Source organism: Adelges cooleyi, unplaced genomic scaffold (genome assembly GCF_023614345.1).
Source record: "Adelges cooleyi isolate 19-005CV unplaced genomic scaffold, UGA_ACOO_1.1 ACOO_flye_CR_arks_rails_tigmint_CR_PRNA_108, whole genome shotgun sequence".
Classification (NCBI taxonomy): domain Eukaryota; kingdom Metazoa; phylum Arthropoda; class Insecta; order Hemiptera; family Adelgidae; genus Adelges; species Adelges cooleyi.
This window is the reverse complement of record NW_026095761.1, coordinates 3964606-3992245: the sequence shown is the minus strand read 5'-3', so window position 1 is coordinate 3992245 and position 27640 is coordinate 3964606. Positions and strand designations below refer to the sequence as shown.

The 27640-nt window shown below is 29.2% G+C and overlaps 3 protein-coding genes and 1 long non-coding RNA gene across 10 annotated transcripts in view; 2 read left to right on the top strand and 2 right to left on the bottom strand.

Moving 5' to 3' along the window:
• Positions 1-27640, bottom strand: part of LOC126839751 (macrophage migration inhibitory factor homolog) — a 95468-nt gene that overhangs the window by 54530 nt on the left and 13298 nt on the right. Inside the window, exons 1-2 of one of the 6 annotated variants that reach the window (XM_050575175.1) lie at positions 3445-3705; positions 2835-3007 (exon numbers count right to left, since the gene is read on the bottom strand). The exons of 2 other annotated variants lie outside the window; for them this stretch is intronic. In XM_050575175.1, the coding sequence (XP_050431132.1) occupies positions 2835-3007; positions 3445-3552 (281 nt within the window). In that variant the 5' untranslated portion in view covers positions 3553-3705. Of the gene's footprint in view, positions 1-2834; positions 3008-3444; positions 3741-27640 lie in introns of those variants that run through there. 3 more of the 6 variants (XM_050575193.1, XM_050575207.1, XM_050575184.1) reach the window with 3 other exon arrangements.
• LOC126839711 (macrophage migration inhibitory factor homolog) lies at positions 3915-6422 on the top strand. Its single transcript, XM_050575133.1, has 3 exons — positions 3915-4106; positions 4808-4980; positions 6046-6422. Exons 1-3 carry the CDS (start codon positions 3999-4001, stop codon positions 6146-6148), a joined length of 384 nt encoding a protein of 127 aa, XP_050431090.1. The 5' UTR covers positions 3915-3998; the 3' UTR covers positions 6149-6422.
• LOC126839837 (uncharacterized) lies at positions 3951-26219 on the bottom strand. 2 transcript variants are annotated; one of them, XR_007685980.1, is made up of 2 exons: positions 25734-26219; positions 3951-4114 (listed from the first exon to the last, which is right to left on the bottom strand). It is a non-coding gene; the product is annotated as an uncharacterized LOC126839837 (long non-coding RNA). The 2 variants fall into 2 exon arrangements; XR_007685978.1 differs by lacking the exon at positions 25734-26219 and adding an exon at positions 17006-21542.
• LOC126839814 (uncharacterized) lies at positions 10014-12981 on the top strand. Its single transcript, XM_050575232.1, has 5 exons — positions 10014-10151; positions 11254-11304; positions 11575-11619; positions 11712-11869; positions 12848-12981. The coding sequence occupies exons 1-4, from the start codon at positions 10085-10087 to the stop codon at positions 11867-11869; spliced, it is 321 nt and encodes a 106-aa protein (XP_050431189.1). The 5' UTR covers positions 10014-10084; the 3' UTR covers positions 12848-12981.

The following is a 27640-nucleotide window of genomic DNA, read 5'->3' as shown; positions in this document are numbered from 1 at the left end:
AAATTGAAGTAGGCATATTTTTCATTGATCATTTTACACGTTAAAAAAAAAAGGTGTTAATATTTTTTTCTGAATTTATTTTAGCTTCGATGCAAAGCGAGAAGGTATTGGTTTTACTCTGATGTGGGCTTTTTTTTTCGCTGTATATACTGTAACTTTTTTAATACTTGACCAATTCCTTCGAATAGCAACTCTATAAATCACAAATTTTGTTTAGTTTGTACTTTGGGGGGGGTAAAAGTTGAAAAAAATAAATTATTCACAGACGAAAGTTGAAAAAACAAAAAAAAAACCATACGAGTTTTTAAGTTAGAACTTTTAATGGCTATAATTTCGAGAAAAAGAGTCGGATCGAGTTGAAATGTATCGGAAATAATTATTTGGTATGCCCGCACACGTCAGTTGTGTCAAACTTAAACTATACCCATTTCCCGACCCCCTAGGGGGGGTACAATTTTTTTTGTTTTTCGGGGTTTTTAGCGGTAATTTTAAAACTTTTGGGTTGAAAATTTGCCAGTAGTTGGAACTCATATGTACCCATAACACATTAAACGGGAAAAAAATTCGGCACTACAGTTTTTTTTTAATTGCCGGGAAACTGTGTTTTCGCAGATTTCGTATATTTTAACAAAAACACCTAAAATCTTTAAAAAAAATTGATCAAATCATTAAAACAATTTTATGTATATCTAATTTCAATTGATATTTTTTTTTTTTTAACATTTGCAATTAATTAATTTGAATTACATTATGTGTAAAATAAAATATAAAGGGATATAATATACATTATTTAACAAATGTAATTTATACTATATTTATACAGTTTTATTAAAGTATGACGCAAAAGGCAATGTTATTTGTAAGAGAACAGAACGTTCATGTGTATAAAAAACACTAAGTAGCGCCGAATAAATATTTCGCAATCAAAAAAACAATTTTGGTTAGCGTAGTATAAAATAATTTTTTACAACAATTGTCCAATATTCCAAATATCCCTAAAATAATATTATCACCAAATGAGTACCAAATAAGTCAAAATGTTAGATTTTTGTCAATAAAAAATTGTTCCTGTAAATATTTAGTTGGGCCAAATCATTATTTAGTTCTTCCAACTAGAAGTTTATCGTGTCCCTATATCAAACCATAGTAAAAGTAAGACCGTTGTTTATAAAAACTTTTACAATTAATTAATTTGGATAACATTATGTGTAGAATAAAATATACTGGGATATAATATACATTATTTTTAAAATGTAATTTATACTATATTTATACAGTTTTATTCAAATATGACGCAAAAGGCAATGTTATTTGTAAAATAACAGAACGTTCATGTTTCTAAAAAACACTAGCGCCGAATAAATATTTTTCAAACAAAAAAACGATTTTGATTAGTGTTGTATAAAATTATTGTCCAATATTCCAAATATTATTAGTACCAAATAAGTCAACATGATAATTATATTATTATACAGAGCATTAAATCAAAAATGTATTGATAAATATATTTCTTTTAAAGAAACCCCTTCAAAAAACAAAATATATTGGGCACAAGATTTACAGTGTGATCGCTATAAATTTAAGTAAATCGGTAACTCTTCCAAAAATAAAAATTTGGTCCAAATAAACTTACAGGGTACAAAACATTTCTAGTTGGACCGACTCAATAAAAACTGGGTCCAACTAAAAGTTTGGATATTATAGGGATTAGGGGTAAAACAAAATTTGTAAACGAAATAAATAAATAAAAATTTGTTCCTGTAAATATTTAGTTGGGCATATTCATATACAAACCCGTAAGTGTCGAAACATTTTTGAAAATCAACTTGACGTATATTATAACGAGAAGGACAATAGACAGCCGAAATAGTAATTGGAACATTATTAATATTTATTGACACGCTTGACGCTTGAACGTGTTGTTTTTGGTACGGTCTGATTTTGTTGTGTTGTATGGTATTTGATATTAAAATAGAAGTACCAGTGTGAGATGAGCCGTCAGGATGATTAGTTTTGTATGAAGTATAGTTGTATAAGTTAAAGTGTGATTTTTCAGTAAAGTGTGTTTCACTAATTAGAGCTACGTCAATAATATTGTCGTTAGATATAGTTTGTAACTCATTTTTATGCTATTGAAGTCCATTAGCATTCTAAAGAAGTACTTTGGGAGAAGTTTTATTAAGATTAGAATCATTATGCATTTTTTGTAAACAATTTTAATTATTACTGTTATTAACAAGTATATTATGGGGTTGATTAATAATTTGAGATCAGTTAGAAATGAAAAAAAATTTTTAGTAAAATCTTTGTCAGCATTAGTTGTATTTTGGGTTTGAGTATTGTTACTATAGTAAGATTGTTGAGTTATTTTGGCGTATGATTAATGCATAGGGTCTATTACTTGGGTTTTATCTCCGTTTCCTCATTGCTTTGATTACATTATGCCAATACTCTACTGTACTAGTCCTCTCGGATAAAATCGCTTTCAAATAAACGCTTTGATGCTCATTTGTAAATACAAAACCTTCATTTAAAACTTTCTAACTTTGCTGGTTTATACTGTGCTTGGTTTGGACTGTACTGGCTTGAAAATACTAACTACCGATTTGCATCGAAGCGTTTTTTCGAAAGTGATTTTATCACTTTCAGAATTAAAAATTCCTGTAAACCTGTGACCTCCCCGCCACCACTTTGCCCCGACCCAACTAAGCTCCGTCCCCACTATGCCCCGACCCCACTGTACTGGTTTTTTTAGATACTATTATATACTATTTAACTTTATAGAAAAATATCATCACAATATTATGTATAATTCGTTTAGTTAGAACAATTACCTGTTTTGTGGAATGCCAAGTTGTTTTTCAATAAAATTGTAAATAGAAAAGGAGTTGTTCTTATTTTCTTCGAATCCATAAATGCCTACTCCGGCCAAACTACCAATTCCACAGTAAGAATAGTTGTTATGCCAATACATTGGATCTCCAGTTTTTATTTTAACAGAAATTTCCTAAAAAAAAAAATCAACATCAAAAATTGAAATAAATAAAGCTAAAAAAAAAGACTTATTTTTAGTTGACATTAATTATTAAAAATCGATAAATTTATATTAAAAAAGAAATACATAAAAATAACTACCTATTACTGGCAACGTGAAACAACATATGAATGTACAAAACACAATTTTTAGAAAAAAAAATTAAAACGCGTTAAGATCTAAACTGTGTTTTATACTGTTCTTTTTTTTGAAAAAATAATATTTTTTAATTTTTTACTTAATTTAATAATATGTCTTAGTCTAGTCGTTGTGGGTAAATATTTCAATTGTTAAATATTTATTTAATAAACATTTTTGAAAAAAAAAATCCAATGTTAATTTAAGTATAGGTACCTAATCTATATGAATTACACATGGCTGCAACTTTAATACAAGTTGAAGAAACTTACCGATTCTGGAGTTTTTAAAATCTCACTGACCAACTTGGACGCGTCAGACAAGAAACTTGCCGGTACTTTGTACTTGGGTACGTTTGTGATTAGACTTAAGGTTGGCATTTTTTTTTGTGTACTTGGAGTTAACAATCAATTGGAATGAGTGTATATGTAGGTGCTTGCCTTACTATAGTGTTGAAAGTCGAATGGCCACAAATAACATAGGTTGTTAAATTATTATAGTTATATCTTACATAATTCATTAAATGTGTGTGTGCCCTATGAGTTTGGTCAGTGCGACAGACAAAATATTATGTAACGATTTGCAAAAAAAAAAATCAAGATTAACAGTTATTAACGTTATATTTATACGCAGTTTTTTTAATAATTATAACGATATCCAATAACTTACTGTTAAAAAAATTAAATATCTATACTCGAAAAAAAATTATAATACCGAATTATGTAACCGAACAAGTATTAATGTGTTATAGAACGTGAACGGTCGCTATACTTGATCATTTCGATTTAATTTTTGTTCAGTTTAAAATAATCAAAAAAATCTTAAAATGCCTCGTTTAAGTTTGGACACAAACTTACCCTCATCAAAAATACCTGATGATTTCTTAAGCGGAGCTTTGAAAGTGCTGTCTAATACACTTGGCAAAGGACCCAAAGTGAGTACCTACGGAAATAATAAAATTAATTTTAGAAATAAGTTAAACCCAATAATTTAAACGTTAATTGGCTCAAAATACAATTAAAATGGAACTGTACTAAATTTAAATGATAGTGTAAATATATAAATAACATTCCGAGACCGACAAATTTTTGAAATGACTTTTATTTTTATAACAAATTTCTTGATCTTTTAAAAAAATAAGATTTCCTATTTGACATTTATTGAAAACGACCAAAATGTGTAGGTATTAGATCTTTAAAAAGTTGTTGATGACAAAAATAAGTTCAGAACTAGTTTCTAGTTATTAATTATAATAAAACCCTAAATTCGTAGTAAATTGTATTTTTAATACAAAATATTGATCAGGACAAATCATTCATAGTAATATTGCCAATACACATTTATAAAATATACTAAATAACTAATAAGTTTAAATTACATAAGTGTGTCAACGTTTTGCTGAGCACTTTTAAATTTCTGTTCTGATGGAATTTTTATTTCTGAGAACTTATACCTACCTAACTAAGAACACTTAATTTCAGAGAATTTTTTGGAAAAAGCCCCACAGGTGTTTGGGACACCGACATTATACTATACTACAGACAGTAAAATAATCTCAAACCGCATTTCAATTTGCAATGAATCATTAAAAAAAATTATTTCAATGTAATATTATAAATATACATTGTTTTTCAGTTTTGTATAACGCTTGTGAATAGTGGTTTGAAAATGACTTTTGGTGCATCCAGCGAGCCATGTGGAATTGTTCAAGTCACAAGTATTGGTAGCTTAGGGCCAGAAGAAAATAAAAAACATATTGCCGCCATCACAGATTACGTTCACGAAACTGTTGGAATACCAAAAAATAGGTAATTATAACCGAGCTCAATTTTCCAAAGAAAAAAGTATTAGGATTAACCCGATAAGGTCTAAAGTGCTGTCGCTTTTCTTAATAAAATTGTATTGTAAACAATAGTAAAACACATACTGTATAACATGAATTTTTTTTAATTATTAATAAGTTAAAAATGAAAAACTAATTCAAAATTGTATAAATGTCATGAATTTGTATATTAACTCAAGGTCAAAGTAACGACAATTTTTTTTTTTTAATTCTGACATCAAACTATAGGTACTTTTTTTCATAATTTTGTTTTTTGCCATTTTTTTTATGATGTATAATAGTAACTTCAAAGTTTTGCATTGTACAAAAAATGAAAACATTTAAGACCCTTGAGCTTCTTAGGGCTTGAACTAAACATTCTGGAATGTATACAGCACTTATTACTTGTATATACATAGAATATTTGGTAAAAGTTTGGTAAAGGAGATACATTTTTACTAGTAACTGTTTGAATTTTTAAAATTTTCCATTTTACAACTACGCATAACATATTTTTATTCAAGTTCTTACGGTAAAAGTAAGTCTCCATTACCAAACTTTTACCAAATGTTTTATATTATACATATAAGTAAGTGCGGTACACCATTTTAGAACTGATAGTTCAAGCCCTAAGAAGTTCACGGCTCTTTGTGTTTGTAGTTTGCACAATAGCATTAAACACATTTTATCATCTCCCCAAGGTTGTTAGTTAGGCACAATTATTGTACGAGTATGACCTATAAGCTAATATTGTTACTATAGATTCACCTAATACATAACTATACCGTTGTGACAAATAAAAATATATATCCAAACATTTGTGAGGTGTGTCGCTTTTAGAAAATACTCTCAGATCAAAATTTCATCAACCCTTCCCCAAAAGCGGAATAAGATTTTTTGGTTTTTTTATTTCTTAAGCGCAATATCAGGATTTAAGTGTTGAGATTATTTAATTTCAGAAGGGAGACAGGCTAAGTTACTTTAATCGAAAGCTAATAATTGTATTTTATAAAATAGTTAACATGATATTATTGTAAAACTTGTGTTTTAGACTATACGTTTTCTTCCAATCGAACACACCTGAAAGTACAGGCTACCTTGGATCGACGTTCCATCAACTTGCAATTGTCGAAAAGGGAGCTAGATTGGCCTAATATTTTCAATTTGTTAATATTATATTGTTCTTAGTCGGTACACACTTGATTATTACATACTAAGTACCTACTGAAAATTGCAAAAGCTATTTCCGTTTATTATTGTATAAAATATGTATTTGGTTCATTTGACAATAAGCCGAAGTCATGAAATAAAAAATATAATACATACATTTCATACGGTATTAGATGGAATAAATAATAATAATATAAAATAGTATGCTGCATTATTAATATTTATAGTGTTATCTAAATAAAACAAATTACAACAATAGCGATATGTGTTTCTTTTAATAAATTGTCCTAATAAAATATAATTTCAAACATTTAAGTCGGTCGAGATGTATGTTTGGTGCACGAGGTTGTATTTAGATAAAAAAATGGAAAAAACTTCTAATTTCGAAAAGTTTTAATAAATATTTTTTTTGAACTTTTGTTTGACAGTTAGGTATTATAAAATAATTTCACGTGAATTTTGATTTTAAAAATTATTTTTAATTTCCAATAATTTTTTGTTACATATTTTAATCTAACAGAAAAAGGTTTTTATCGATAAAAATGTCTATAGAGACTTGAAAATAATATGCATAGTATTATAATAATACACATTTTTTTTTTTTGAAATATTTTGGTAGTTGAAGCATTTGTACAAATAAAAAACCGTTCCATCTACGACAACAACAGGCAAAACGCATGAAAACACTTTGGTGTGTTTATTGCCAGAAGAATACATTTTTAATATTAACCAACGCATCGATAAAAAAATGTGTTTAGGATTATTGAAAATTGAGAAAAGTGCAAAAACAATATTGCGAGTGAAACCCAAATCAGAAAAATACTAATTACCGACTATGAGAAAATAATACTTATAAAATTAGGAACTATGAATCAACAAAAATATCTATCAAAGGTTATCTTCCATTAAAAGTGTGACCACAATGTTACATGTATTTGTTTCTATTAGTCTCTTATTTAACAAAACAATATTACTTTATGAAAATAACCACTACTTATATTTTACAGTTATTAACGAATTTACAAGTCCTGCATAACGCATTTCTTAACTAAAATAAGTTTTATTTACCAATAATTTATAATTTATTTCGTGCTATGGTTTAGAAGATTAGAAATAATAAAAATACTTAATTAGAAATTAAAAAAAAAACATAATATACAATAGTATATTGTAATGTGTATAGCATAATAATACTTATAAAGTAGTATAAGTCCAGTATAATGTTTAGCTTAACACATTTCCAAGCGCTTTAACACCATGTAAATTATTGTATAGGACTAAAAAAATGTATTTACGAAGTTTCAGAAGTAAATTTAGAATTCTAGCTTAGTTATACACGTCAAAATTTAAAATCGTTCTACAAGTATGTCGGGAAGTAACGAAGTCAATATAAATATATCGTAGAAATAATAACTTTTATTTCACCTAAAATTACACAAATTACAAAAAAAGTCTTTTACTGGTTATAAAAAAATATATAACTATATTAAAAAAATTTCCATAATGATGACGTTGTAAATTTGTGAAAATAAGGAAAACCTATGATGCTAAACAAACCATAATATCGGACTAATATTGATTATTAATATAGCTGTGTCGATTTTTTTATCATCAATCTATACAAGAACTTGTATTTAAAACGTTGATAATACATTGTTAATATTTTATTCGATTTTTTAAAGTTCGTACGAGGATGTTAGGAACGAAAGGGTTAAAACAAACTGAATTTTAAAATTAAAGGTTGTTGATGAAATTTTCTACATTATTTTATTAAAAATGTTTACGTCTTTTATGTGGTTATTTATAAAAAAACCTAACTTAATTGTAACAAAAATATTTAGGTGTGAAATTTAGGGGAGTTAATGAGTATAATAATGGCGAATTATATTTTCTGGGTTTATAATGCCAATAAGATGTGGTTGGTTATAGATGATAATGTGTTTTTATATGTGCTATTATTCATAATATAATTACTACGTATTCACTTTGATACGAAAATAAGAAAAATAAAATGCTAAAAATTGAATAACAATTTACAAAAATTGTTGTTTTTCGTATTTCGTATCGGCGCATTTCATACAACGAAAATTCAGGGCACGGAAAAAAGCCTGATATGTATAGACACTGACATTATTAATGGTGTTACTATTGACATTATACTGTGAAGGATATTTGTTTTAAACCGTTTGGTGGTGGTGGAAGAGATATCTTAAAAACATGAAGAATTTATTAATATTATACAATATACGGGTACAAATGTTGGATATTCAACGTAACAAATTCATCGGTAGTCTATAAAAAAAAAAAAAAGTTAATGAGTATAATAATAGCGAATTATATTTTCTGGGTTTATAATGCCAATAAGATGTGGTTGGTTATAGATGATAATGTGTTTTTATATGTGCTATTATTCATAATATAATTACTACGTATTCACTTTGATACGAAAATAAGAAAAATAAAATGCTAAAAATTGAATAACAATTTACAAAAATTGTTGTTTTTCGTATTTCGTATCGGCGCATTTCATACAACGAAAATTCAGGGCACGGAAAAAAGCCTGATATGTATAGACACTGACATTATTAATGGTGTTACTATTGACATTATACTGTGAAGGATATTTGTTTTAAACCGTTTGGTGGTGGTGGAAGAGATATCTTAAAAACATGAAGAATTTATTAATATTATACAATATACGGGTACAAATGTTGGATATTCAACGTAACAAATTCATCGGTAGTCTATAAAAAATGTCTATAGAGACTTGAAAATAATATGCATAGTATTATAATAATACACATTTTTTTTTTTTGAAATATTTTGGTAGTTGAAGCATTTGTACAAATAAAAAACCGTTCCATCTACGACAACAACAGGCAAAACGCATGAAAACACTTTGGTGTGTTTATTGCCAGAAGAATACATTTTTAATATTAACCAACGCATCGATAAAAAAATGTGTTTAGGATTATTGAAAATTGAGAAAAGTGCAAAAACAATATTGCGAGTGAAACCCAAATCAGAAAAATACTAATTACCGACTATGAGAAAATAATACTTATAAAATTAGGAACTATGAATCAACAAAAATATCTATCAAAGGTTATCTTCCATTAAAAGTGTGACCACAATGTTACATGTATTTGTTTCTATTAGTCTCTTATTTAACAAAACAATATTACTTTATGAAAATAACCACTACTTATATTTTACAGTTATTAACGAATTTACAAGTCCTGCATAACGCATTTCTTAACTAAAATAAGTTTTATTTACCAATAATTTATAATTTATTTCGTGCTATGGTTTAGAAGATTAGAAATAATAAAAATACTTAATTAGAAATTAAAAAAAAAACATAATATACAATAGTATATTGTAATGTGTATAGCATAATAATACTTATAAAGTAGTATAAGTCCAGTATAAAGTTTTTATAGTATAATGTTTAGCTTAACACATTTCCAAGCGCTTTAACACCATGTAAATTATTGTATAGGACTAAAAAAATGTATTTACGAAGTTTCAGAAGTAAATTTAGAATTCTAGCTTAGTTATACACGTCAAAATTTAAAATCGTTCTACAAGTATGTCGGGAAGTAACGAAGTCAATACAAATATATCGTAGAAATAATAACTTTTATTTCACCTAAAATTACACAAATTACAATTGTAATTGTATATGCTACTGTATACAACTTCTCGGTGGTGGCGGCCGTGGAATAGCCGACGGTCGCCGCGTAGTGAGTAGGGGAATTTACGGCGGCGAGTAAGTAGAAGAGTGGGAGAAATATAGGCTCGAAACCGCGGAGCTCGTTCATTTGGATGCGCCAAGGAGTAGCGTTCTCTCAGTGGCCTTAGTATAGTATTGCGATCAAGTCCATTGGTGATAATCTTTAATCTTTAATATCATAAATATGAACTGCATAGGCATTTATTTGATTTTATCGACAGCGGTTTTGGTTGTGCTATCAGCACCTTCAGGTACATACGAAAATTGAGTATAAAAATTAATATTAATATGGTAATGTTATGAATAAAAAAAAAAATAAGGCATATTTTAGAAATAGTTTGATATTTTCAAAGCGCGATATTACACTAGATTAATAATTATTTTTACTATTCATTTATACATTTCATGTTTCATCTCAACGGAGATAAGTTTTAAATTAAGCTGTACCTACAATATTTTTCATTCATTGATCGACTCCAATAAGCTAAATATAAAAAAATATATAAATATACTAGCATTTTAAACAAATTTCCTTTTTAATATTTAAAGAGACATGTGAAATCCAAAATACAAAAACTATACAAATATATTATATGTGACAGCCTTCTAATATTATTTAATTTGTTTATTATGAAACATGGAAAACATATTTTTTGATCATTCTTAATATTTAACGAATGCTTTATATTGTAGAAAATAACAATTGTTTTTTTACCTAACTTTTAAGAAAACGCTTTGGTGTGAATCTGTGGATAGTGGTCTGGTTTGAACTGTACTAGTTTAAACTGTTCTTAGTTTACACTGTATTGGTATAGACTGAACTTAATTTCTACTTTACTGATTTAGACTGTACTAGGTTATACTGTAGTTTGGGCTGCACTGGCTTTATTTTTTTAGTTATTATTTTTTTAGTTTATAGTGTAAAATGTATTTTAAACGTTCATATTATATATATTTTTGTACTTTTGTTAAAGGGGTAAAGAAAAGGCAATATTTTACAAAAATTGATCTAGTAGCCATTCTTATTTATTCCAACTAGTTTTTTCTTCGAGTTATGACGACAGTTAGATAAAAATTAATTTCGTAGAATCAATCAATAAAAATCGGCCTTTAAGACCCCATTGAGAAGATGTTAAACTAAAAACAAAGAAATTATTGCAATTGGTTCGATCGACATTTCAGAAAGTAACTTAACTTGACGTTTTAGTTACTGCCAAATAACATCTGTGTTAAAAGGTTACTGTAAAAATCGTTAAAAAACCAATACTTACAAACATTTTTTTTTTTTTTTAAACCAAATTGTCACTTTAAAGTTAGCAAACTGTAATATATGATTTGAATATTATTTTTTAGGGATAGGTGAAACTAATTCGATTGAAAAGGAACCGGTAGTACACAAAACAAGTCAGTACAATAATATGTAACCTTCTTTTTATAGTTTAAACAATAATATAAGTAATAATAAGGTAAATCAATTGGTTCGATCGACATTTCAGAAAGTAACTTAACTTGACGTTTTAGTTACTGCCAAATAACATCTGTGTTAAAAGGTTACTGTAAAAATCGTTAAAAAACCAATACTTACAAACATTTTTTTTTTTTTTTTAAACCAAATTGTCACTTTAAAGTTAGCAAACTGTAATATATGATTTGAATATTATTTTTTTGGGATAGGTGAAACTAATTCGATTGAAAAGAAACCGGTAGTATACAAAACAAGTCAGTACAATAATATGTAACCTTCTTTTTATAGTTTAAACAATAATATAAGTAATAATAAGGTAAATGTCTAATTTTTTTTTTTTATTTAGATAAATCTCCTCCCGATGCACCGATGAAATGTTCAACTAAGGCTCGAATGGTGTGTTGCTGTCCTTTAGTAACTTGTTTTTATTTGTGTGCAAAATGTGGTGGAATAGATGATACAGATAATCCCAATCCTTTTAGTTATGCTGATGATAAAGATTAAGTAAGTTGATATACCTAGTAAAAAAATAACTAAATTTTAGAAGCACATCGTCGTCATCATTGATAACGACGGAGTAAGCTAACCATTAAAATATAAAAGTTTAAAAAAAAATGATTGAAACTTTTCTATCGATAAAGAAATCTAAACAATTTGAGAACGTACATAAACGGTTATAAAAACAAAAACCGTTACATATGTCTTTGGAAATTAAAAGCCGGTGTATATTTCTGTTAAGGGGAACGGAAAGCGTTATTTATTAAAGGGCAAAGGTTAGGTAATATTTGGCAAAAATTAACCTAATAGCCATTTTTAATATGCCTATTAATTTCAAGGAACACATATTACAATTTTCTAATTATAATACTTTTAAAGTTATTTTTCTCCAAATTATGACGAAAGTTTGATAAAAAATGACTTCCGTGGATGTCATTTTCTGACGTATCTATTGGATGGATTACAAGTTTTTTAATTTTTATGTGAAACTTACTATTTTTTCTATGGGGGCTAAAGACCGATTTTTGATTTAGCTATTAAAAAGTAGTTGTATGTATTAGAAAAAACTATAAAAAAGTAAAAATAAAAATGCTTATAAATATTTTTTGAAAACAAAAATAAAAAATCGGTTTTTTAGCTCCCATAGAGAAGATGTTAAACTATAGAATAAAATAATTATTATTGAAATCGGTTCGGTAGACAATTCTAAAAGTGACTCCACGTTTTAGTCTTCATTTGTAAAAAAAAAATACGCTTTCCGTTCCCCTTAAATATATGACTTAGCTAAAAGAATTTAATACAAATCTTTATTATATTACATTTTCCAAAATAATTTATACCTTCCTAGTGAATAAAGTTTTTTTTAAGGAAATGTAGGTAAAAAAAAAAGTATAACTATAACATGCTTAAACAATTAACAATAGTTTTATTTTAACAATGGTGTCATGAAAATAAATTCAGATTTTAAATTTTTTTTTATTTCAGGAAGGATTTAAAGGTGTCATAATAATATCCAGTTTCTTAACAGTTTCCAATCAATTATCAAATTGTGTATTTATTTTTTCAAAACCATGTTTATATATTTTACTAAATCATAATAAACATTTTTATTCGGCCAATTTTAAAATGTCTTGTTTTTCGTTAACTACAACTATTATTGACTGAAACCAACAGATTTATTTACTCGTTTTAGATAGTGGTTTTGTATATTGAAGAGAGTTATATTATAATGGAAACATTATTACGGTCGCGTTAACTAACTTGAGTCATTGAATGTGAAAATAATTCCAGCATTGTCTCACGCAAGTACAGTCTAAATCAGTACAGAAATAGTTTAGTACAAAATGAGTTAAAGGAATTATTTATTATGTTAATATAAATTAACATTCAAGAAGACGATTCAACGGGAATCTATGGATAAAAGACCACTTAAGTAATTTTTTACTTTGTTGGTTTGAACTGTGCATAGTTTATACTGTTGCTTGATTTGGACTATACTGATATAAACGCATCTACAAACATATATTTTAATAATTCATAGATATTTTTCCGATTGTAAATTAAATCGAAATATAATTATCTTATTTTATGAGTATTATAAAAAATTATTATTAAAATTTAGTGCATCCTAGTTATAATTGAATGCAAAAAAATTGGAGACTCTGATTAGATCATTAATTGGTGAATCCTAATAGAAGCATGGCTATAAAACTATTATTACTAGATATATTTTAGTCATTAAAGGTGTATTTGAGATTAATAAAAGTCAATACTATAAGTAATTAATAGTTTAAAAATGCTAAAATCTCAAATATAATTAATAAAGAGTGCAACAGTCAAATGTTACAGAATATATAAAATACCCAATTTTAGATAGAGGTTATAGAGGACGTTTTAGTTTTGGTACAAAGCATCAGAAGTTGTTGGTTTTACTTTTAAAATTATGTAGCACCTTCTATACACCCGAAATTATATACAATTAGTACTTTGGTGGTACAGTTACTTAAAACCAGAATATTTATATGTAAACTAATTTTAAATATGAGATCATTTGTTCACAATAATTTATTATTTAATATTTAATATTTTTTGAATTTAACTATTTGACAAATTTGTAATACCAAAGATCCTTGTCACATTCTTAAAATAAATATGCTTATTAGTTTTTAAAATGTTTATCTTTGTCCATCGTTGTGTTTTATCCTTTATTAATAATATATATATATAGTAACATATTGTATATAACTCATGGTGTTATCGCATATGTATATCATAGATGTATCTATGTTTATTATTGTTTCCTTATACACTCACCAAAAAAATATTAACCACTAAAACGTACATTTGTAATTTATTATATAGTCTATTCCAATAACTTGTTTCTACTTCTGATTTATTCCCTTATATTAATTTTTTTATTTTAAATTATCTATGGAAATGTAATTTTTGACGGGCTCAGTATTTATATTTAGAAGAAATATAAATCTTAATTTATCTTTATATACTATGCACATTTATTCTACCTCATTTCATATCAGATTACAATATATATAACATTAAGTAAATATGTTTGATGTATATGTTTAATTTAATACTAAGGATAAGTTCTTACTACACATTTAATTACTGCTTACATTTAATAACAAAACATTATACCATACAACAAAAAAACAACCGCAAAAATCATTTTTTGTCACGAAAAAATATAATTGTATTAAACATTATACGCGTGAATAAATAAATTCTAAAACTGTAACTATCATTTAACCAAAAAATAAGCTTGTTATTTAATTTAAAAAAAAATAGCTACAAAAATGATTTTATTTTAACAAAAAAATCGATACGCTTCGAAAATCAATTTTTTTGATAAATGAAAAAACAAGTAGGTATCTATACTTTACTACTTTAAAACTTTGAAATTCTGGTAGTTAGTTGCCTCAGTATTCTAATCTGTTTTAATTTTAAAGCTTGTTAATTATTACTTCGAATAGAGACTGTCTGAGCGCACGGCAGTGCGACAGCCAAGTTGTAGCAATGTGAGTCTAAAACTAATTCACATGGTGTTTCTTACCCCCTTATATCTTTGCTTCCTCTTAAGATAGGCTTTTGAAATTTGAAAAACATATTAAGCTGTAGTAGTTTAAGATACTGTAAGAAATTAAACCCATTTCAAAAGGGGAGAATTGAGTGGTGTAATGTTATGGGCCAAAAAAAAGAACAGCCTTGGCTACAATATACCACTACCACAGACTATATGAAAACAGATAGCTCACTCGGCAAGTAAACAAAAACCAAGACGTCACATGACCAAAATGAAATCAGTTTGACCACATATCCGAGTATAAAATTTCGTGTAATGTGTTTCATTATAATATAGTAGTTATCATTTAAATCGTATGGTTGATAAGAAGTGTGTACATAATGTTGTAAAATAACTGCACAATTGTTCATATTAACTCATGCGGCTACACTGATACTTTTGCGCAGCCCTTATCAGTCTTATTAAAAATGTCCTTAAAATAATTCAGGGTACAAACATTAATCCTACATATTTTAAATTGAATAGTATGTTAATTTCATATTATCTTTCCATAATTGCGTACTATTTTCAACACTTGTAAAATTGCATATGTGGTTGTGTGTTGATTTAGAGAAGTGTTTTTGTGTGGGCTATTACTCATAGTATGTTATTCACAACGATACGTAGCTAAATAAACTTAGACGCTAAAACAATGAAGAACAATTGTGTGTTTTTACATACTAAGTTCTTTAATATTATAAAAACTCATTTAATAGTACGAAAAACCAGGCTACATAGACCATTGTTAAGTACTTTTATTTGTATTACTACTATTACTGATGCATGTTGTGCTATTTTATATCGATACGAATTTAAGGTAAATAAGACGTAAAAAACTAGGTCGAAGATTTTGTATTTGGTTTTGGTATTTAATGCATACAGCATAGGTGTATCGTGGCTAACAGGTAACTGTTTGAATAAGCATACAATCAAGCAACATCACATCAAAATAGGTTTTATTTTTATATTTCAATAAAAACACAACTTAAAACGGGATTTCAATACTTTTCCATGTAAGAAATTAAATATACAATTATTTAGAAAAGTAAGAACAATGATAAAACCATTTAATATTATCAAAAGGTTCCAGTTAAAAATATAATTAAAATAGTAAAATTATTCTTTAACAAATGTAGAAATGTTTGGGTGCCCTAAACCAATTGCAGCAAAAAATGGATAAAAATATAATTATAGTTTTTGTATTATTATTTATTTAGTTAAAATATTTTTACTAAAAAATAAATATTGGTTACCATTTTTTTAAATATTTGGTTCACATTGTAATCTATAATTATATTATTATTTGTTCTTTAATGGATATGTACAAATTGGCGCAAGATGTTATTAAAAACCTAACAATTCAGAGTTGGTTGCAATTTGGTTTAAACTTTATAAAAAAAAAACTAGAAATTTAGTGGAGTTAATGATTTAAAAAAGGCTTATTATATTTTCTGGGTTCATTATGCTAGGATGTGGTTGGGTATAAATCATAATGAGTTTTTATACGCGCTATTACTTGTAATATAAAAATATTCACTTTGAAGCGAAACTAAGAAAAGTAAAATGCTAAAAAATCAATAACAATTGTGTGTTATTTACAAACATTATTGTTTATTATGTGTAGGCGCATTACATACAACTATACATACATTCAGCCATTCAGGGTACGGAATAAAACCTGATATGTATTGACACTGGCACCAGTTCATCTGTCAAATTTTACTATCGACATTATATTATATTATGTAGGTTATCGGTTTCAAACAGTTTGGCGTTGTAACGGACCTACTTGTCTAGCTGGCTAGACTAGGCAAAGTGGCCGTCGATAAAGCTAAAATAGACGGATCCCCACGGGAAAACGGTTGGCTAGGCCGTTGTCTACGTCTAATTGGCCTTAAAGTCTCCCTTATTAACTTAATATATCGCCCGAGGAGCTAGAACGGGCGGTCACACTGTTAAATAATCTAACTCTCAGCTGCAGGCTACAAGATGTTTTATTCTAAATTAGGGTTTCTAAATAAAATACAAAATCATACAATATATATATATATATACACTCTGACCTGGGTTGGACGATGAAATGGTTGGTCAAAGCGGAGTTGAAACGGACGCACACAAAAGATAGTCGGATGGGCGGCTTGTAGTAAAACGGCAAAAATATAGAGCGCAAGGTCGAGGATATTGGCGGTCCGTGATGGTAAAGTCAACTGGTTAATTAGATGATACGCGACGTGCATTGTCCTGTGTGTGCGACCGTTCCCCTACCTATAGTCGGGGGTGCTGTGTCAGTTGGTTTGGAACGCGAAGTAACGGTCAAGTGAAATATGATCGTTACAGCTGCCCTTCCCCCGTAGAGGTCCGACCTCGGACCTAGTGGTATAAAGTTAAGGGTTGTCAAAAAAAGGTTGAAAAGCAAAAGAAACGAAATGGTGGTACAAAAATTCCTGAAAATAAAGGTGAACCCTTAAAACTAAGTGGGGGAAAGAACACTTGTTTATTTTTTCGGTGGACTTCTGGTGACTTCTAAGTGCTGGAAGAACATCCCTCTCAGTCTAGGGCCACATCATTGTTGCATTCCCTCTGCATCGGAAAATGGCCCGCCCTATCGTCACTTTCTTGGCATAAGCTCGGGGCAAAAACGGAACACCAGGTCTTCGCAAAGTCCTCCCCAAAAATAGTGTTCTTAAAATTTAACAATAATCCACATTTAAAAATTTCGTCATTATTAAGTTAAAATCTGTTGGGTCACAAACAATGTGGGCGTGCATCCGGTGAATAATATTTATAAAATAAAATTATGTGTAATCACAAATTAATAGCATTTAAGTTAACTTAATGGTTCTGGGGAAAAAGCTGCATAAAAAACCAGACCATTTACAATATACACTTAAGTTAAAGAATGCACGCACCTTCAGGTGTATTTTGATTAATTGTAGGGTAGTTTTCCGTAAACAATTTAAATTAAAGAAAGTAATTATGTCCGTCCCCAGGTCGTTACGCGGTTTTTTTTCTTCTAAAATGTATACAAACATTACACATACGATACAAAAAAAATTACAAAAAATATTTTGACGTCGGCTAATCTTGCGCCTTTGGCGTATCGTATATCTAGGAAATGATTTATTTTAACTATAACAATCGGTCAATATATATGTATATAATAAAAATATGTAAAACAAAGGCATTATTAACAAACAGGTTGTCTTTAAAAAGACAGTTTTAAAAGTTGACCACCGTACCGCTGCGCCTAAAACTTAATATAAAAGTCGACTTAATAAGACATACATATATATATATATATACTTAATGAAATACAGTATAATTAATTGATAAATAATTTTATATAGCCCCTAAATACACATTGCTTTGGAAAATTAACATTTAAATAAGAATAGAATCAATTGTGTGGTCAGACATTTTGGGTTTGATAATACAAGCAACTCGGACGTCATTTAACGTAAGTACCCTTTAAAATTGTAAGTGTTCTCATAAGAAAAATAAAATATTTTTATTAAAATAAAAAATAAATAAACGAAACTATTTCAAAATAATTTCATATAGTTACGAAAATCAGCATGCGCAAAATTATGCATATAAAAATAAAATCGCCGTAAAAAGAAAATATTGGTTGCATCTGCACACCTTGTGTCAATAAAATAAATTCGTTAAAATCCGATTTAATGTGTACATAGTCAAAAACAGTTAATCGAAAACGAAACGCCGTGTAAAATATCAGTCATTATTTCATTAACTAATCCGAAATTATTTTATAAAGCCGAAAAATTAATACGCCGCATAATGTAATGACAACTCGTGATCTGACATAATAGTCGTCCATTGGTTGATAAAAATAATAAAATATTATTCAACAAGTAAAATAAGTCAATCTGAGATCGTCAGAGACAGTGCCGTGTAAAAAACATGTCAACGGTAAAACCGGACGGTCACCGGGGGTTAGCCGGGAAAATATTTGCCAAATAATAATATAACAGTCAATCTGAACAAACGCAGAGACAAACAGCCGTATAAATAAAATATAAAAACTCAACGGTAACCAACCGGAAATATGTATTTATTCACTACCAAAATCGCTGATGACATTCGCGTATTAACAACCAAAATATTTAAAATTCAAAAATTCGATCCGGACGTATAAAATAAAGGTTAGCTACTCCTTTCTCTTAAACTACCCATATGATCGACATTCGAAATTCAAAGATATGTGTTATATGGTGTGGTAAAAATGTTGGTCTCCAGACCAACGGCAAAATAAATCAATAAAATATTGAACTTTGCGGTTAAAATGCGGCACTTAGGCGGCAATATCGGCAACAATAGGTATGCGGCAATTTAAAATTGCGGCGATCTATGGCCATGGCAAAAACGGCAATTAAACGGCAAATAAAAACATACAAAATCAAATTCAAATTGATTATCTTAAAAGCGGCAACGTGCGGCCGAATATGATCGCCTCCTTGGCTGCGGGCGGCAACGTGCGACTAAAGATGAAACAAACGGCAAATAGGTACTATTTAGTACGCGTCGGCAAAAACGATGATGTAAATAAAATCGGCAAATAATTCGGTAGTATTGATGACTTAGCAATAGGCGTACGGCAGAAGTAGTAAGTGAATATTAAATTCTAATATAGTTGGAAAAAAAAATTGACCTAGTTCATATTATCCTAGGCTGACAAATAGGGGTCGCGACTAAAATGGACCATAAAATGACCTACTTCTGGAAATTACAGTAATACATAAATGACGTTCCGATCCTAATTGCTTATTTATACTTACGGGGCAAAATATAAAGATAATTATTTTTACACGTTTGCATAATTGCACGGCACAGACCGATAATATTTACTCTTTTATATTTTGATAATATAATTTACTTTGTCTTGAGGGAAAAAAAATCACTTATTTATTTAATATTATGAAAAATAATATTAAAACCTTCTAACTAATATTACAATAAAAATTGTCCCAGAAATTACAACGTCAGCAAAACATTGCGATCACTGGCACATACGGGTGTGTGCGTGTATATGTGTATATATCGTCTCGGGTACCGTCTGAGATTGTACATGTTACATTATTGTTCTCCGTTAAAATCATGATCATCACTTTTAAATACGTTGTTTTAAATTTCTGTTCTAACGGTCAAGGAATCGTATTATAATATTTTATAACCGTGTCAAATTCAAATAATAATATGAAGTGCGAGTCGGGGATTGGTGTCCAAGGATTGTCAGAAAATAAGACTCGGACATGTCCATGATTCATTTCTGACAACGCAATAACAGAAAAAGGCATTGCCTTACAATCGAACGTTTATAATTACGGGATAGCAGTTAGTTTGAAATTATAAAACCTGCAACGGCAGTTGTCTGCCTCCAAGGAAATATGTGTTTTTTTTTTTTTTTTTGCTAGATGTATTCCTAGTAATCACACCGTGAGAAATGTGAATTACAATTTATATTTATATTTTTAAAGACGCTACCTAACAGAAGTAAATAATTTATATATTCGCGCATAATATAATTATATGTATGATTCCCCCAAAAAAAAAACAAAAAATTATATTTTTACAAAAGAAAAATAGAAATTTATTTTTCCTTTTCCTTATACTGCCTCTTGGAATTTCCATCAAGAGACAGAGGAAAACAGAGGAATTGGAGTTTCAACATAATTTTGAGTTCCTAGGTTATGGTCAAAGTTACCTATGTTATGTTGCTGGTTAGTGATAAATGGTCTGCTAGTATAATTGGGTCTCTGTCTATTGCTAATACCCTTTCTAGATTGATCATTAAAAGTAGAACTATTACAGTTATATTCAAACTTCCTATTTCTAGTTCCATTATAATAATTATGGGTTGTCCTATTTTTCCCATTGAATAGAGCCCTAGAATGATTATTATTTAACCCACGGGGGTGTCTATAATATTTATAATAATTAAAGTTACCCAAATTAATATTCTTATTAGCGCTATGATTACTATGCACACAATTCTTAAAATTCCTTTTACCATTATTAATCCTAGTATTCTGGCTAATCCTACTATTTTTATTATTCACATTCTTATTAGCCATATAATAACCATTGTTGTTATTATCTTCAACCCTATTTATGTTAATTCCATTATTATAATTTTTAAAAAAATCGATGTGTATTTCCTTATTATTCACGTTAAGTTGTATTTTTGACTTAACAAAGTTGACTACGCCCTTATATTTAATTAGAAAATCAACTCCAAGAAGACTATTACAATTCAAATTTCGTACGACCGCGCATTGTATTTCTACAGGAATATTATTAAAATCAGGGGTTCGGAATTCGTTCCTATTTGACTCATTTCTCTTTTATGTTCCGGAACAAATACCCGGAACTCGTTCCTCAAGATATTCGTTCCGGAGCAAATACTCGGAACTCGTTCCTCGAGATATTCGTTCCGGAGCAAATACCCGGAACTCGTTCCTCAAGATATTCGTTCCGGAACAAATACCCGGAACTCGTTCGTTGAGATATTCGTTCCGGAACAAATACCCGGAACTCGTTCCTTGAGATATTCGTTCCGGAGCAAATACTCGGAACTCGTTCCTCGAGATATTCGTTCCGGAACAAATACCCGGAACTCGTTCCTTGAGATATTTGTTCCGGAGCAAATACTCGGAACTCGTTCCTTTGATATTTGTTCCGGAGAAAATAAAATGTAATTGTTCCTTGTCATTATTAATAATTTATTAATGGAGCAAAATGTATTTGTTCTACGTATTATGTTGTTTCGTTCGAGTTTATTGAAGGTGCACATTTTTTTTGTTACTTTATTCTTTGTGTGTGGTATTTTAGAAACAATAGACACATTAATGTAAGTTAAATATTAATTAATTTAAGTTAAATGACACATTAATGTAAGTTAAATATTAATAATTTAAGTTAAATGACACATTAATGTAAGTTAAATATAATTAATTTAAGTTAAATGACACATTAATGTAAGTTAAATATTAATTAATTTAAGTTAAATGTTAATTAATTTACCAAAAGATTATAGTTAATGCATTTAATATAACAATCAATGTTATTTTCAGTGTACATAAATGTATATAGTATATACATGGTGAAAGTTAACAGAGCTATTATAATATATTTTTACATACTGAGAAAAATGTATGCAACTAATCCATCAAAACCATCAGTTCTTTAATCATAAATTAAACGCAATATTAATGCGTAGGTATTTAAGTTTATTTTTTTCCTAACTTAAACCTCTTATAACTTTTAATACAGTTATCCTAATCTATTATATAATGGCTACATTGGCCGAACGCTTCTTTTCTACTGCATGTCTATAGCAAGTTATTTTCAAATGTATATGTAGATACACCATTAAGATAATATTTAGGTACTATATCAGTAAATAATAACGTTGGGAAATGTCTGTGTAAATGCATTAATATTGTTATTAACCATATAAGTCGATCTACATTCAAATCTGTTATGTTATTACTATGCAAATTTTCACAACTTACTGTTTATAGGTTATAAGTTATAACAGTAGTTAATTTATTTTATTTATGAATCCAGTTATTATTTATACATTTATTATTCAATCCTTATTGAATATTTTAATTATTTATTAGGTCTTTTTAACTAGCTAATAGTTTTTATCCTTAGAGTAATACAGGATGATTATTTTATCATGAACCACTCAGTATCTCATAGGGTTTAATAAGAAATTAAAATTTATTTTTTCATATTGTTTTTATACAATGTGATCTCAATTTTTCACAATTATTTTTGTTTTTACCCCCCTCTCAACTAAGTTTTTTTGATAGCAACTTTTGAAACTTAAATGGTAACGTATATATTTTATTAACTTTTTAAATTGAGAATAATGTACTAAAAATTTTGACTGGTCGATAACCAGATTAGGATAACTATTTTAAAAGTTATAAGAGGTTTAAGTTAGGATGGAAGGGGAAGTGCGGTTTGGAAATGCGCCCAGATAAAAATAATCTTACATTCCTCCTTTCCTCCTGTCCTAAACTTGAAGCTTCATCACAAGTTGAGAGGGGGGTAAAAACAAAAAAAATTGTGAAAAATTGAGATCACATTGTATAACAACAATATGAAAAAAAAAATATTTTAATTTCCTATTAAACCCTATGAGATATTGAGTGGTTCACGATAAAAGAATCACCCTGTATATGCTGTGTAAAAAAAATACACTGAAAATTAATCATAAATAATTAGCCAAAAAAATATTAAATTAATATAAATTAAGTGTTTTTTAACTTTGCAAGTTTAATTTATGATTAAAGAACTGATGGTTTTGATGGATTAGTTGCATACATTTTTCTCAGTATGTAAAAATATATTATAATAGCTCTGTTAACTTTCACCATGTATATACTATATACATTTATGTACACTGAAAATAACATTGATTGTTATATTAAATGCATTAACTATAATCTTTTGGTAAATTAATTAACATTTAACTTAAATTAATTAATATTTAACTTACATTAATGTGTCTATTGTTTCTAAAATACCACACACAAAGAATAAAGTAACAAAAAAAATGTGCACCTTCAATAAACTCGAACGAAACAACATAATACGTAGAACAAATACATTTTGCTCCATTAATAAATTATTAATAATGACAAGGAACAATTACATTTTATTTTCTCCGGAACAAATATCAAAGGAACGAGTTCCGAGTATTTGCTCCGGAACAAATATCTCAAGGAACGAGTTCCGGGTATTTGTTCCGGAACGAATATCTCGAGGAACGAGTTCCGAGTATTTGCTCCGGAACGAATATCTCAAGGAACGAGTTCCGGGTATTTGTTCCGGAACGAATATCTCAAGGAACGAGTTCCGGGTATTTGTTCCGGAACGAATATCTTGAGGAACGAGTTCCGGGTATTTGCTCCGGAACGAATATCTCGAGGAACGAGTTCCGAGTATTTGCTCCGGAACGAATATCTTGAGGAACGAGTTCCGGGTATTTGTTCCGGAACGATTACAACAGGGAGTCATGAAGGAACATGTTCCGGAATTAGTTCCGAACCCCTGATTAAAATATACTTTAATAGTTGACCTGCCAACTAAATCTAATTTTGAACCATTGGCTGTATATAATTTTGTCTTCCCGTAAGAACTAATTACATGATTTTTGGGAAGCATATTTTCGTTAATAACGCTAGTAGTCGCGCCTGAGTCAACAGTAAAATGATGTGATACATTATCTAAAACACCTATGATTACTGGATTATTCCCTTTATAATCTGCATTATTAATTACACAGCTACCTATGTTTTCTACTCGGGGTGGAGTATTATAATTTTTATTCTCTTGTCTATCATTATTCCTAAAACGCGCGTTGTAATCGTTTTCACTATGGTTATCAAAATCGTCTTCCTCACTTCTACCATAATCAGAATTACTCCTAGGTCTATTTCGTCCATATCTGCTATCGGATGCGGCGTCGTCATTATGATAACTTCTATTCCTATAATCATTATTATTATCGCGCTTGTTAAAATGTTTACCTTCACCGTTACCATTAAATTTACTGCCATTATTTCTATAATTATTAAAATTTCTTCTCAAATTACCATTACTTTTAAACGGTCTATTATTCATGTTAGCTTTAAGTTCCTCAAGCTCTTCTCTCAATAGTCTTCATCACTAATATCATTATGTTTACTAACTTTAAGTATCTCAATCTCTCTCCTCAATAATTCTATTTCGCATCCATTATTATTAATTGCTGCCATGTCCGCCTCATATGACCTAATATTTGATATTATCTTATCAACCGTAGAGTTGTCCATTGCATATATCCTCCAATATATATCCTGAGGTAACCCCTTCCTAATTATCTTACTTGTCTCTTTCTAACTCATTTTCTCATCCACTCGTTTACACTCTCCCAGTACTTTCAAAATGTAACTCTGTAGTGTTTCCTCCGGCCGTTTCTTTCTCCTATTTAAATTTTCTCTCAAAAGCGCTCGTTGTTTCTCGGAATTATAGTATTCCGTGAACACCTTTTTTAAAATAGACCAAGATAAGGTATTAGTTTCATCCTCTATCTTCTCAAACAAAATCTTCGCTTCCTCTCTAAGGTACAGCGGAAACATAACTACTTTTTGCCCGTCAGTCCAGGTATTTGCTGCCGAAATTCGTTCGTAATCTTTAAAATACCCAATAATATCTTCGGTCATTCGACCGGAAAAGCATTGCGGAGTAATACTCATAATTAATTTTTAATTAAATAAAAATAATGCAATTTAAGTTAAATAAAATATCCTTTAAAATTCCAGAGCAATTTGTACCGTAAAATAAAACACCTTAACACAAACTGAGAGCGAATAAATTAATCAGTGCAGTTATATGGGGTCGTGGCCGTAGTTTATTCACTTGCAAAATGGGTTCTCCCCCAAGGTAAAAAATAAAACTAACGGCAATCGGCGCCTCCACCAAGTTGTAACGGACCTACTTGTCTAGCTGGCTAGACTAGGCAAAGTGGCCGTCGATAAAGCTAAAATAGACGGATCCCCACGGGAAAACGGTTGGCTAGGCCGTTGTCTACGTCTAATTGGCCTTAAAGTCTCCCTTATTAACTTAATATATCGCCCGAGGAGCTAGAACGGGCGGTCACACTGTTAAATAATCTAACTCTCAGCTGCAGGCTACAAGATGTTTTATTCTAAATTAGGGTTTCTAAATAAAATACAAAATCATACAATATATATATATATATATATACACTCTGACCTGGGTTGGACGATGAAATGGTTGGTCAAAGCGGAGTTGAAACGGACGCACACAAAAGATAGTCGGATGGGCGGCTTGTAGTAAAACGGCAAAAATATAGAGCGCAAGGTCGAGGATATTGGCGGTCCGTGATGGTAAAGTCAACTGGTTAATTAGATGATACGCGACGTGCATTGTCCTGTGTGTGCGACCGTTCCCCTACCTATAGTCGGGGGTGCTGTGTCAGTTGGTTTGGAACGCGAAGTAACGGTCAAGTGAAATATGATCGTTACAGCGGTGATGGGAGAGACAGCTTAAAAACATGAAGAATATAATAATATTATATAATATTTGTAATCTTAAACTATATTGGTCAAATAATACTTCAAACATTTCAGGAAACATATCATAAATCACCAACATCAAATACGTTTTAAAAGATAAAAACATACAACAACCGCAGTGTTTTACATGTCATTTCCCCAAAACATTTTTATTTATAACCTGTTTACATTGTAATACTAAAAATAAAAAAAACCAGTACAGTGGGGTCGGGGCATAGTGGGGACGGAGCATAGTTGGGTCGGGGCATAATGGTGACGGGGAGGTCACAGGTTTACAGGAATTTTTAAATCTGAAAGTGATAAAATCACTTTCGAAAAAACGCTTCGATGCTAATCGGTAGTTAGTATTTTCAAGCCAGTACAGTCCAAACCAAGCACAGTATAAACCAGCAAAGTTAGAAAGTTTTAAATGAAGGTTCTGTATTTACAAATGACCATCAAAGCGTTAATTTGAAAGTGATTTTATCCGAGAGGACTAGTACAGTAGAGTATTGGCATAATGTAATCAAAGCAATGAGGAAACGGAGAGGTCACAGGTCTACAAGAATTATTATAAATAAAAATGATAAAATTGAATAAAATCGCTTTGATGCTCATTTGTAAATACAGAACCTTCATTTAAAACTTTCTAACTTTGCTGGTTTATACTGTGCTTGGTTTGGACTGTACTGGCTTGAAAATACTAACTACCGATTTGCATCGAAGCGTTTTTTCGAAAGTGATTTTATCACTTTCAGATTTAAAAATTCCTGTAAACCTGTGACCTCCCCGTCACCACTATGCCCCGACCCAACTATGCTCCGTCCCCACTATGCCCCGACCCCACTGTACTGGTTTTTTTTTTTTTGCAAAAACTTAGTGGACCAAATAACACATATACAATGTCTTGTTATATTTTGTTGGAATGGTCGACGATTCATGTTTCAATCGTTTGTACTCCATAGTTTAAATTATAATCGCTTATTCTCAATAAAATTAATATTTATGTATTATATACTTCCATTAAAGCAATCTCACACAAACTATTTATACTTCACAGATTATATTATTTCAAAGCTATATTATACTTCTATTTTACTAGATTGACAATGTACAAAATAAAATGCAACTAAAAAAACCTTTTCATAGATCCTTAAAATGTAAAGGGTGGGATAGTGAAACGGGTTTTACCATTTAAATACATTAGAAAATCGCCTCATAATACTGCCTCGTCCTGTATATTAATTTCTTGTTATTTTCTAAAGAAAAATCGATTTTCTTACATTTAAATTAAAATAAATCGTATACTGGTACTGTGATGGAGAAAACAATAAATTTTACCTACATATATTACTTATTAGTTAAATATTACTAACGTGTATAGCCACTAGCAGTCGGCTGTTGCCTGTTATTTAACAATAACCTTTTATGGAGATTTTAAAAATTGTGTTTTTTTAATAATAGCATAGGAGCAGTATCATGATGTTAAATGTTCACGAGATTTGATCTAGTCATAAAACAAAGTATTATCATTTATGACTTAATTATTATTAAAATTTATCTTAATAGTAATAGTACATAGTAATAAAATAATGAAATATTTTA